Source organism: Mastigoproctus giganteus, chromosome 8 (genome assembly GCF_048544385.1).
Source record: "Mastigoproctus giganteus isolate SK-2022 chromosome 8, ASM4854438v1, whole genome shotgun sequence".
Lineage (NCBI taxonomy): Eukaryota > Metazoa > Arthropoda > Arachnida > Uropygi > Thelyphonidae > Mastigoproctus > Mastigoproctus giganteus.
This window is the reverse complement of record NC_143582.1, coordinates 217,643,417-217,656,841: the sequence shown is the minus strand read 5'-3', so window position 1 is coordinate 217,656,841 and position 13,425 is coordinate 217,643,417. Positions and strand designations below refer to the sequence as shown.

The window sequence follows — 13,425 nt, the reverse complement described above, 5'->3', positions numbered from 1 at the left end:
TTGGAAATAGTCATCGTAAATTGCAGGGATATTTGTCCACGGTGGATCAGGCGGTGTTATGTCCTGATACATATTGTCGATTTCAATATTCCACGTTTGAGTTAGTTCTTTAAGTCTAAGTGCAGCAGGTCTGTTTTCATTTTGTTTACTGTTGTAAAATGAGTCCCATTCGGTATTGTACAGACATCTCCAATTCGAGTGGGAGGGAAGACTGCAGATTTTTGGATATATTAAAAGCAATGTTTTCCTCCGAAGATGTAAGGGAGGTTCATGGGCTTCAATGTAAAGGCTCTGGACTGGGGAGGTTCTGAAAGCCCCTAGAGAAACTTGAAGGGCATTGTGCTGGATGGTATTTAATCGTTCTAAAGTACTCTTCCTCGCAGAGTCATACACTGGAGAACCGTAGTCCAAACGGGATCTGATGAGAGCTCTATAAATATGGATAAGCGTATGCCGATCAGAGCCCCATGACATGGATGATACACACCGAAGGATATTCAATTTCTTCAAGCAGATGGTACAAAGATAGGCCACATGTGCTTGAAAGTTCAGTTTTCTATCTAGTATCAGGCCAAGAAAGCGGACAGTGTTAACCAGAGGAACCGACACATTTTTTATCTTTAACTCAGGATCAGGATGAAATGACCGGAGTTTGCAGAAATGAGTGGTAATGGATTTCTGTTCAGCAAGATGGTATCCATTGCGTGAAATCCACGATTCTATTCTGTTTAGAGTAATTTGCAACTGTCTTTCGATAGTATTCATATTTTGTGATTGGCACGATATGGTGAGGTCATCTGCATACATATATACTTCAATAGTTTTTGGAAGATCTTCCAATATATTGTTGACCCTAATTGCGAATAGGGTTGGACTCAGTATGGAACTCTGTGGGACACCCTCTTCTTGAATATGAGATGTTGATAGGAAGTTTTGATATCTGACTTGAAAGGTACGTAACTTTAAAAAGTTCTGAATAATTTGAGGGAGATAGCCTCTTAACCCTAACTGATGCATATCTGTGATAATACCATGACGCCATGTGGTGTCGAATGCTTTCTGAATATCCAGGTTAATCATAACTAAATATTGTCTCCTGATGAAAGCATTACGTATGTTGGATTCAATTTTGACAAGTAAATCTAGGGTGGATCTGTTTTTGCGGAAGCCATACTGGTGATCAGAAAGAAGATTTTGGGAGTCTAGAATCCAGGTGAGCCTCTTATGCACCATCCTTTCGAAGATCTTGCCCAAACAGCTTGTCAACGATATTGGTCTGTAATTTTGAACTAGAGAGGTATCTTTTCCCGGTTTTGGTATTGCACAAATATAGGAATGACTCCACGAGAGAGGATATGTGTTTTCTGAGAAGATCCTGTTATAAAATAGCAATAGTGTGTACAGATCAGCTTCACACAGATGTTTGAGCATTCTGTAGTGAATGCCGTCTGGTCCTGCTGCACTATTTGGAGATTTACTCAAGGATTCTTTGAGTTCAGCTATAGTAAAGGGCTGGTTATATGGAAGTGGGAGATTAGTTGAAAAATTCAATTTTATACATTCTTCATTAGTTTTAATTCTCTGAAAAGCAGTCACATAAGTGGTTGAGGCGGAAGTATTATAGAAAGATTCTACTAAAGCATTTGCGATGTCAGTAGGAGAATATAGGTCCTGCCCATTCCACTGTATTATTGGAGACTAATGGTAGAAATTTTCCATTGAGAGCTTGTATTTTTTTCCAGATAATCCGAGCGTCAGTATTTTTGTTAATAGTTGAGGCGAACTTAATCCAGGAGTCATGTTTTGCTTTTTTCCTAATTTGTCTTGCTTTGGCTCTCAGTTTTTTGAAAACTATTAGGTTGGCGGTAGTGGGGAATTTGCGAAATTGGTTCCAAGCACAGTTTTTTTCTACTTTCGCTATGGTACAATCTTGATTCCACCACTGGTTTTGGTGTACCCGCTTGCTCTGGTTGGATTTTGGAATAGAAATTTCGGCTGCTGATAATATATGGCTGGTAATGTGTTCGGTTACGTCATCAATATGTTGTTGTTGTACATACTGTTTGTTTAGTAGGACACAAGTACAGTAGTTTTTCCAGTCTGCTTTGTGGAAATTCCAAGATATACGGGCTTTGGGGCATGATACGACCTGTGTTTGAATTGAGCTGATGATGGGAAAATGGTCACCGTGGAATGGATCATTCAACACCAACCATTCCATACTTGGAAAAAGAGATGCTGAACAGATAGATAAGTCTATGGCAGACATTGTACCTGTAGGTAATTGAACATAAGTTGGAGAGCCAGTGTTTAATACAGTCAGATTATGGTTATCTAGGAATGTTTCAATTAATTGGCCTCTCGTATCCATAGTGGAGGATCCCAACAATGGATGGTGACTGTTGAAATCACCGAGTAAACAGACAGGAGGTGGCAGTTGTGTTAAAAGGTTGACAAGTTCAGTCTGGGAACAAGGATAATTAGGTGGTATATAAACAGATGCAAGGGTTAATGATATTCCCATTGCTATCCGAACTGCTACAACTTCTAGGGAGGTTTCTAGTTGGAGATGTCTTGATGGTATGGTAGTTTTGACAAGAATACCTACCCCTCCACGGGAAGAAGAGTCAGAATCCCTGCCTCGCCTAAACATAGTATAGTTTTTGAATTTGAGTGAAACTTTTGGTGATAAAAATGTTTCCTGTAAGTATACTCCTAATGCGTTAGTTTGTATGAGTAAATCATCCAGGTCATCTATATTACTGCGCAATCCTCTGCAGTTCCATTGTAGGAATTTGTTCACTGCTTGGGTTTATTTGACGAAGATTGATCTGACTGTGTTTCCTGAGGTTTCTGCCTGCTTAGTTTTGATTTTGCATTTCTGGGATTGTTGTTATTTGGTTTTTTTAGGAGCATTAGCAACTAAGGCCATATTGCTCCGGGAATATGCGGTGGTCATTCCCTGACCTTACCGCATCCTCCATATTTGGTGGTGACGGGCTCAAACCCCGGTCTAATCAAGAAGCGTGTGCTACTCACTGCTGCTCCTTCCCACCTGGCTACGGAGGCGCCTCATTTTTGGGAAAGTTTGGGTGTCCTGTGTCCATGGTATCATTGGCATGTAATTCTAGTACTGTGTCTTCGTCCTCTGATTGAACCTCCATTTCCATGTTGCTATAGCGTGGTTTCATTGTCTTTTGATTTTCAACACTAACAGATTTTGTTCTTTCGGGCAAGGTTGAGATGGCATCAGTTGGGATACTGATTGGCGTGTTGCTGGTTTCATTAACTGTAGATTTTTTATTGCACGTTAGCATAGTTTTGGCCCAGGTGGCAAACAAAATGTTTGTTTCTGTGGAGACATCTGTTTGAGTTGAAATTCACCGGCTGTTTTTAGTGACCGATGTGTATGATCGGCTAGGTATGATTAACAGTATTTGCTTCCTTGCTTCAGGGTATGTGACTTTATGCTCCACCTTATATTTCTGGATTTGTTTGCCTGTTTTCCAAAGGTCACAAGCTTTAGAAAAGGCAGGATGGCTTCCTTTACAGTTAGGGCAACTAGGAGTGGCAGCTGTACAGTCTCCTTGGGAATGCTCCTTAGAGCCACAAATAGGACACACAGCATCGCCTCGGCATGCCGTCTGAGAATTGCCATACTTCTGGCACTTAAAGCAGCGAATGGGATTTGGAATGTAGGGCCGAATCTTGCAGTTTAAATAACCTGCTTTAACAGAAGATGGAAGAGTCGGAGTACTAAATGTCAAAATGACGGACCTGGTTGGTAGTAGGTTGCCATCTTATTTGGTCATTATTCTCCGCGCATGAGTAACTTTTTGTTCCCTGAGTTCTTGTATTATCTTTTCTTCTGACACGGATAGCAAGTCCCATTCACTGATAATGCCTCTAGAGGTGTTAAGAGTGTTATGGAGCGTAACTGACACTGGAATACTGTTAAATGTCGTTAATTTTAACAGCTTCTCTGAGTGAGTTGTCTTAGAAGTTTCAATTAGAAGGTCTCCAGATGGGAGACGCTTAACCATTTTAGGAGATCCACAAACCGATTCTAAACATTTCTGTATAAGAAAAGGCGATAGTTTGCCAAAAGGTTGCGTGAATAATGAGTGCATTATAAGAAATGCTGGCACGTCATTTTCTGATTTTCCGTCCTTAGTCGCTTCGGACGAATGGAGTCATGGTCGTTGTCAGGAATTTCTGATCTCGAGCTAGAGGGCTCTAACAGTGGATAGTTACTTATATCCATGTCGGCTCCTTTTGGCCCTGGGAGTTTGTCTTTACCACCCAGGTTACCGGCCCCGCCACGGGGAGGCAGGAGCAGTGCCACGAGGTGACCAAGCGGCTATTAGTTGTATTAGTAATAGAGAAAATGAAACAGAAAGGTTTCTTTCCTTTCTGGGCCTTTGCCTACTTCTTGTAGAATGAAAGAGCTACTTAAATATGAAAATGAGGAAAACGGTATTCGGAAATAAACAGAATATATATAATGGCCAAAGCTCTTTGGATAGCGCGCTTTGAGAAATGCACTGAGATCACTTGGCCACGGAACGCTTGGCACCCAGGGCCTGGGAAAAGACAGAGTGATAATCAATGGACACTGCTCTTTGTGGACTAATGTTATTAGTGGAGTTCCTCAGGTTTCAGTGTTGGGTCCATTGTTGTTTTCTGTATTTATAAATGATATTGATGATGTTTGCAGACAATACGAAGGTTGGCAGGGTTGTTAATGACAATAATGACAGTACACTGCTGCAACAGGATCTAGAAAGGTTGATCAGATGGGCTGAGAGGTGGCAAATAAAGTTTAACATTGACAAATGTAAAGAACTACATATGGGAAGCAGTAACCCCAGATTAACGTATCAACTGTGTGGTACTACACTGATGGTGGTAGGGAATGAAAAGGACCTGGGGGTAATTGTGCAGGCATATATGAAGTTTTCTGAGCCGTCAGATGGTCTCCAAGAGTAGCTCATGGTGTCTTCACAAGGATATACAGGAATTTTTCTTGCAGGGATAAGGAGGTGATTATCCCCTAGTATAAGGCAATGGTCAGGCCACACGTTGAGTACTGTATACAGGTTTGAAAGCCTCATTTTAAGAAGGATGTAGACTTGTTGGAACGAGTACAGAGAAGGGCAACAAGATTAGTGAATGGAACAAAGGGTTGCTCTTACGAAGAAAGGCTTAAGTTTTGCAGATTACAGTGTTTGGAGACTAGGCACCTGAGAGGTGATCTGATTGAGGTGTATAAAGCCTTGATGGGTTTGAGCATGCTCAATGCTGATGGGATTCTTCCTCTTGTTCAGAATAATCACCTGAGAGGGCATAAGTGGGAGCATTCAAGGAATTAATAGTGGAAGCTACTAAATGTTTCATATCTATTAAGAAATATTGTTCAAGGTTTAGGCCTAAATGGTTGTCAAATGAACTAATGAGACTCGTGACAGAGAAGAAAAATGCATGGGATGTATATAAATTATCAGCCGACACAGAAGCCCATGAAAAAAAAAAAAAAAAAACTAGTCTGTAATCAAGTTACAAAGGAGGTTAGGCAGGCAAAGGCAGATTACAAGAAACCTTTCGCAAAGGATGCCAAGAAAAACAGCAAGGATTTCTTTACTTATATAAACTCCAAAAGGAAGGGGATGAATCTGATTGGTTCACTTGATATGGATGGTTTGACTGTTGATGATCCTGCTCAGATAGCAAACAAACTGAATAAGTATTTTGCATCTACATTCACACATGAGAAGTCATTAAGGTTTGAAAATGCCACAAGGTTATCAAATTGTAACAGGGTGCTTAATAATTTGGTAATAACAAAGAACAAAGTGGAGGAGAAATTGTTGAAGTTAAACATAAGAAAGGCACCTGGGATGCATGGGATCTATCCAGTTATATTAAAGGAGGCAGCAAAGGAAGTAAGCAATCCCTTATCTATAATTATGAAAGGATCCTTGGACTCAGGGTAGGTCCCCACGGATTGGAGATGTTCAAATGTGTCCCCAGTTCACAAAGGGGGATCGAAGGGTGACACGAGTAATTACAGACCAGTTAGCTTAACTTCTGTTCAGGGTAAAATAATGGAGTCACTGGTTAAAGATGCATTGCAGGATCATCTAGACAAGACTACAGCAATAATTCAGACACAGCACGGGTTTGTTAAGGGAAAGTCTTGTCTGACAAATTTGATTGGTTATTATGATGTGGTTACAAAGGAACTGGATGCAAAAAATAATTTTGATATCATATACTTGAATTTCAGGAAAGCTTTTGACACTGTTGCACATGGAAGACTACTGTACAAATTGGAGCAGAATGGTATCAAGGGTAAGTTGCTACAATGGATAAAAGGATGGTTGAGTGGGAGAAGACAGAGGGTGGTAATCAATGGGTGCTGCTCTTTGTGGACTAATTTAATTAGTGGAATCCCACAGGGTTCGGTGTTGGGTCCACTGTTGTTTTGTATATTTATCAATGATATTGATGAAAGCATATCAGGCTTAGTATCGAAGTTTGCAGTGATACAAAGGTTGGCAGGGATTTTAATGACAGTAATGGCAGTGTGGTACTGCAACAGGATCTAGAAAATTTGGGCAGATGGGCTGAGAAGTGGCAACTGAAGTTTAACATTGAAAAATGCAAAGTACTGCATATGAGTAGAAGTAACCCCAGAGAAACGTACTAACTTGGTGGTACTACACTTAAGGTGGTAGAAAATGAAAAAGATCTGGGAGTAATTGTGCAGTCAGATATAAAGTTTTCTGAGCAATGCAGACAGGCTGCCAGGGCAGATCATGGGGTGTTGTCAATGATATACAGGAATTTTGCTAGCAGGGAAAAGGTGATTGTCCCTCTGTATAAGGCAGTGGTTAGGCCATGCCTTGAGTACTGCATGCAGGTCAGGAGGCCTCATTTTAGGAAGGATGTAGATTTGCTTGAGTGTGTACAGAGAATGGCAACAAGATTGGTGAGGGGAATGAAGGGATCCTTTAAATTCTGCAAATTGCGGCAGCTGGAGACTAGGCACCTGCGAAGTGACCTGATTGAGGTGTGTAAGGCCTTGAATGGGTTGAGCACACTGAATTCTGATGGGATTCTTCCACTTGTTCAGATTAAAAACCTAAGGGGGCATAAATTGAAATTGAGGAAGGACAGATGTAGAATAGATGTGCAGAAATTTGCCTTTAGCCAGTGGGTGGTTAATTGCTGGAACAAACTTCCATCTGTCATTGTGGAAGTTGATAGGTTAAATAAATTTAAAGAGGAACTGGACTAATATTTAGAGGGGATTGTTTTGTAATTTTTTTTTTTTGACTGATGCTGCATAGGCTCGTGCACTTGCTTTCTCGCATCACATGCCACTACTACTACTACTAATTGAAATTGAGGAGGAAAGACAGTTGTAGGATAGATAGATATATGGAAGTTTGGCTTTAGCCAGCAGGTATTTGATTGGTGGAACAGACTTGCATCTTTTGTTGTGGAAGTTATCAGCCTAAATAAATTTAAGGCTGAACTGGACAGGTATTTCTAACGAAAGGAGGGGTGAAATCGGAGTGGGGTTTTTTTTTTTTTTTTTTGGCTGATTCTGTATAAGCTTGCTTTCTTGCATTGCATGCCTCTACTAATGCTAACAGGAAGGGATGAGCAATATATACTCCACGACAAAATTTAATTTGACCTTTTTTTTTTTTTTGAGTGAGAGTTGGGGGGTATTAATATTCAGAAATTCAACTCAAATTCAGAAACCAAAATCAGGCCATTTAACAATTTATTGCGAAGAGCGTAGCATTGTCTTGAGTTTATAAGACAAGAAAAAAAAAAGGGTACTTATCACCTATTTTTGGAATACTGATAAGTTCTAATGTTAGACTTTCACACAAACTCTGTGCATTAGTAAATTTGCTGCCTGTTCATCTTTCTGTCTAAAGTCAAGTAACATGAAAAAGTAATGTCACCTAAGATATAAAAAAATGCTCTTTCTTTTCCTCTCTGATGCCCAAGAAAGTTAACTCTTCGCACTAAATTAAGTGATGCTGCTTTTAGATTCCAAATTTTATCCCAGATATTTCATGCTATACGAAACATTTTGAGACATACCTTAGCACTGATGTGTGAGCTTAATGACATTTAAAAACATCTTTCCTACTCCAATTAGTCTGATTATTAACAATATCATGATTATTTCAGTTTATCATTACAGTTATATAAATAAGGCTGAACTTTAGACAACAGATCAACGTGCAAACACCGAGTTAAACAATAAGCAAGTTCAAATCGACATCAGACCATGATAAACAGTGATATTAGCATAGGAAAATAAAGGAAGGAATCAAGGTTATAACAACCAGATTAAAAAATCCACTACCCACATCATCTGTCCAACACCTGTAATAAATTGCCTAGTTCAAATTTGTCTGGTACCTAACAATGTTCCTTTTAATAAATTTCTGATCATAAATTTCTAATTTACTGAAGATAAATTTCTGATCATCTATCTTGTAACCATCCTTCCTCGATTTGAATTTATGGCCTTTCATGTGGATAGTCTGTGCATGGCAAAGGATTCTGTCAGCATTGAGCTTACATTCAAAGCTTCAATCAGATCTCCTTGCAGGTGCCAAGTCTCTACATTTGTTTAACAAAAGTTTAACATTTGTGAATGTTAAACTTCAATTGCTACTTCTCAGCCCATCTGCCTAATTTTTATAGATTTTAGTGAAGTAGCATACCTAATCAGGGTAGGTGGTAGACGACTTTCATCAACCGGTGAAATACCACCACTTTGCTTATTGAGGCTTGAAGTGGTGAAACCCATGTTTAGTCTCTAGAGCAAAGTTTCCAGCATCCCCCTCCTCCCATACTTCTCCTTCAACCCATGCACGGTACTAAGTACTATAGGTTTTGATACCTTTCGTGTTTGGGGTTTTCATTAAAAAAAAAAAAAAAAAAAATCAATTGTCATTAACAACCTAACCTTGCCAACCTTCATATCATCTGAAAACTTAAGACATTAAGCCTGATATGTCTTCAATATCATTAATAATTCTAAAAACAACAATTGGCCCAGCACTGGGGTTTCCACTAATAACATTAATTCAAGAAGAGCAGTGCCCATTGATAGCCACTCTGTCTTCTTCCACTCAACTGTCCCTTTATCCATTGCAGCAGCTTGCCCTTAATGCCACACTGCTCCAATTCATACAGCAAGCCTTCATGTGGAACAATATCAAAAGCTTTTCTGAAATCCACACATATAATATCAAAATTATTTTTTGCATCCAGTTCCTTTGTTATTACATCATAGTATCCAATCAGCCTGGTTAGACAACATCAATACTTGACAATCCATGCTGTGATTGTCATATAACTACATGACTGTCTAGAAGATCCTGCATTAACCAGTGACTCCATTATTTTCCCTGGAACAAAAGTTAAGCTAACAGGTCTGGAATTATTCATGTCACCCTTTGACCCCTCCCCCCCTTTATGAATGGAGTTATATTCATGCATCTCCAGTCCACAAGGACCTCCCATGCTCTCATAATTATGGCTAAATGTTTACCTACCTGTTTTACTGCTTCTCTTGATACATAGTTGAATATCTAAAAGATCTTTCTTGGCTAAATGCCTAAGAGTGTGCACTTACTTATGCTTGGGATCACCCATGCATAAGTAAACTTCTTCATATAGTTGAATAAATCCCATCAGCAGCACGTGCCTTATTTACTCTCAGCTTCAACAATTTCTCTTCTACTTTATTCTCAGTTATAACCTGGTGTATTTCTGGTATTCCCAAGACTAAATTTCTTCACAGGTGAATGTAGATGCAAAAAATTTATTTAACTTGTCAGCAATCCCAACAGGATCAACAACAATCATGCCATCCATATCTAATATTAGTGTGATTCATTCCTTTGCTTTAAGTGTTGTCAAAGAATTTTTTGTATTCTTGGCAAGACACTTTTCATAATCTGTGTTAACTTGCCTATCTCCCTTAGTGGCTTGACTGCAGACCAGTCTGCACTTACTGCAAGTTTCTGTGTTCCATGTTAATATACAAACAATCCATGTATTTTTCTTCTCTGCCACTAGTCTCATCAATTCACCTGACATCCCTTTAGTTAAACCTTGAACAGTAGCTGGTATAAGGCTTAGTGGCTTCTACGATTACTTTCCTGAATGCTTCCCATTTATAATTTGCAGCTGGTAACATCAGATGATGCCATTTAAGGAAACTTAAAAAAACATTCTGTGGTCATCCTTGGGGTTAAACAAAAAATTTATTTACTGATAACCTGCACAATGACCCATTGAATGACAATCACAACTTACGAATGTGCAGAATGCAGACATCCCCAAGTCACCATTAAACAAAACTGAGCTTCAGACTATTAAACATTCTGTGAACTTTAAAAATCCATATACTGGAGTGCATGCCAATGATGTGTAAATTCTTTCCTGGCTATTTTAAAATTTACCTGCCTTGGTTAAATGACTGCACCTAAAGTATGTTTATTTAGCTAACAGCAATATTCACATTTAAAGTGCACACTCTGACTTTTTTTGTGTTCAGACTTATGAATGATTCCCAAAACAGGAATCAAAACTTCTTCATAGCTGAGTAGTAGAGTAGTGTTGAGTAATAGAGTGGTGGGGTGGAGCTCTCCATTTTAAACTTACATCACTTTTTAATATATACTGAAACCTCAATAAAACAGATTTTTTTCCTTCACTTATGCAGCCTTTAATATCACAGATTTGCTTAATCATTATTATCAAACAAAGTCTGTTTCAAACTGTTGAATAATACTCATTATAACATGCTTCCTAGTTAAGAAAAAAAGTGTTACAAAATGAAAAAAAAAGCTGTGAGTTATGGTTAAATTTGAGTGTCTCTAATTCTGCCCAGACACGATAAGAGGGCATATATGATGAGCCTTGTCAACCCATTCGGCCCCGTAGAGATTGCCCAAGGATCATGGGGTAGAAATTTTCTCAGCATGGTCTGTGCTTGTTAACAGGAGAGAATGCTTCTACAGGGATGGGATACATACAGTTAAATAGATGGGGTGCAAGAATATTTGCTGATGCTATTGAGGCAATGTTAGGTGGGTTGCAAAACTGCTAGCTTGGGATGGGGAGGGGGTTCACAGACTAACAGATTAAGAGTAGATGCAGGCAGAGGTGAAAGTGATTCTTGCACTGCTTCTGTTGGAATGAGCAACAGCCTGGAAAGCAAGGTGCTGGAGATTTCAAGAACTGGTGGGAGTCATCACAGAACAATTAAATACATGGGCTGTGTTAGGGTAACTAAGAGTAAGAACAGGTGCATGTGTGCTTACATGTACACCAATGCTAGGAGTTTAGTAAATAAATTTGATGAATTTTAAGTGCTAGTCAAGACATCAAAGGCAGATGTTGGGATATCAGAGACATGGTATCACGCATATATAAGGAGTAGTGTTACAGAAAGAACAGACAGTATAGGTAGGGAGGAGAGGTTATGCTGTTAGTTAAGAAAAAATCTAAGTCAGTGCATCCAGTTGACATAGATGGACAGTGCAATGTCAGGTCAGTTTGGTGTGACAGCACTGGGAAAGCAAAAACGAAAGCGTTATAGGCCTAATAACTCTAATGAGTACAACGAACAACTGTACAGAGAAATAAAGTGGGCCAGTAAAACAAAATGCCTTATAATGGGGGATTTTAGCTTCCCAGATATTGACTGGAACTTGTGGGTTGGTCACTCACACATTAGCAAAACTTTTGTAGATTTATTGGATGATTGGTGAAAACAAATGTTTATTTGTGTATGTATATATACATACATACATACATGTGATTGGTATTATCATGTCACTAGAAAAAAAAAATACATGATTTTATTCTATTGAATCTTTTAATTGATCCTTTATGTGTCATTTTGCTTTATATCAATATATAAATACAGTGTGTGTATATATCTCCTTTCCATGAGGAAGGGGAAGTAACTGGCGCACCAGTCGCATTCACAATGAGATAAGCGCATAACGTTGAAATGAACACTTCGCCCTCCGAGGTTCTTCCGAATACGACAGTACGATCAAAAACTATTTTTGCTTATTCATGAAGTTTCTATGAAGCTCTGAATTTGTCATGCTGGTACTGGTAATGTGGGTAATCCCACCCTTCAAACCTACAAAAATTCAAGCAGCGGCTATAATCGACAGATCTAATCCAAATATTCGAGTATTTCTACAAAAAAGTCACAGTTCACTCCTGCCCAATTTAATTACTACTTTAATGACTCGAACAAATGACATTTTTATCATGAGTTATATTATAAATTTGTTAAATAGACTGGTGCAATCCCTTAAGTAAATTCCTGTCAATGCGTATCACTCTCACAACACACTCTCACTCCTGACACTTCCACCTATATTTATAACTGTCTATTGTTGAAGTATATGAGTAATGGAAGCTGTGAATTATCATCCTACCTGACCATTCATAAAAACCCAGCGACCTTGATCTGGAAAGCAAAACACACATTTAAAATGTACAAATACACCACATGTCAGCACGAAAACCTTCAACATAGAACGAAAAATCATTTCGACAGTGGTAATCCACAGTTAATTCGTAGCGCAGAATGACATTAGAGAGTATTTCGCAAGATAGTGAAATAGGTTGACTTCAGAGAAATAAACTTCCTAATTCAGATTACAGCTCGCAAAATGTCAACTTATTAACTACACCACATACACAAAATATCAAAACGATCGTATTAAAGTGACTAGACACAACACAAAGCGGACAGATTACACAATACAACTCCATGCCCTATATTCTGCATAACTTCCCAAAGTTCCCCAAAAAAAAATTAAAATTTGATTAATTTAATATCTTGCGAAATTACTAATTAACTTCAGAAGCACATTCCATAACAACTTCAGCAGAACGTAATTAAAAAAACATTCCTTATTTTTCTAAAATTTTGGTCAGCAAAAACTCATCCAGGAATATTGAAGCAAGGATGGATGGCCACATCCAAGTGGAAGTATATTGGAAAAATTCTTATCTCAGATACTTTTAATTAGATCAATTCAGGGACTAATCTAACTTTAATTTTTTTTTTTGTTGTTGTTTTGTTTGTTGGTTTGTTTGTGCCTTTTTTTTTTTTTTTTTTTCTTGGTGGGTGGCGTATTGCAGCAGCAAACCGAAATTGTTCTATTTAAAGATAACGCAGAAGCAGAACATACAAGAATATGATTTTGCATAATATTGGAGGATAACTTCCAACAAAATTTATCAATCAGCCTTATGGTCCATTGTACCCCCCCCCCCCCCAGATGAACATACGGCCTTCCTAAGTTTGGGGTTCCGCGATCTTAGCCGATCAGTATTGTAGATACAGTG

At 38.6% G+C, this 13,425-nt stretch overlaps 1 protein-coding gene across 1 annotated transcript in view; it reads right to left on the bottom strand.

Moving 5' to 3' along the window:
* Nucleotides 1–12,820, bottom strand: part of LOC150082291 (Golgi-pH regulating cation channel) — a 263,701-nt gene extending 250,881 nt beyond the window's left edge. The window contains exon 1 of the mRNA XM_090380108.1: nucleotides 12,507–12,820. Within this exon, the coding sequence (XP_090236234.1) occupies nucleotides 12,507–12,620 (114 nt within the window). The 5' untranslated portion in view covers nucleotides 12,621–12,820. The remainder of the gene's footprint in view (nucleotides 1–12,506) is intronic.
* Between the last annotated feature and the right edge of the window lie 605 nt (nucleotides 12,821–13,425).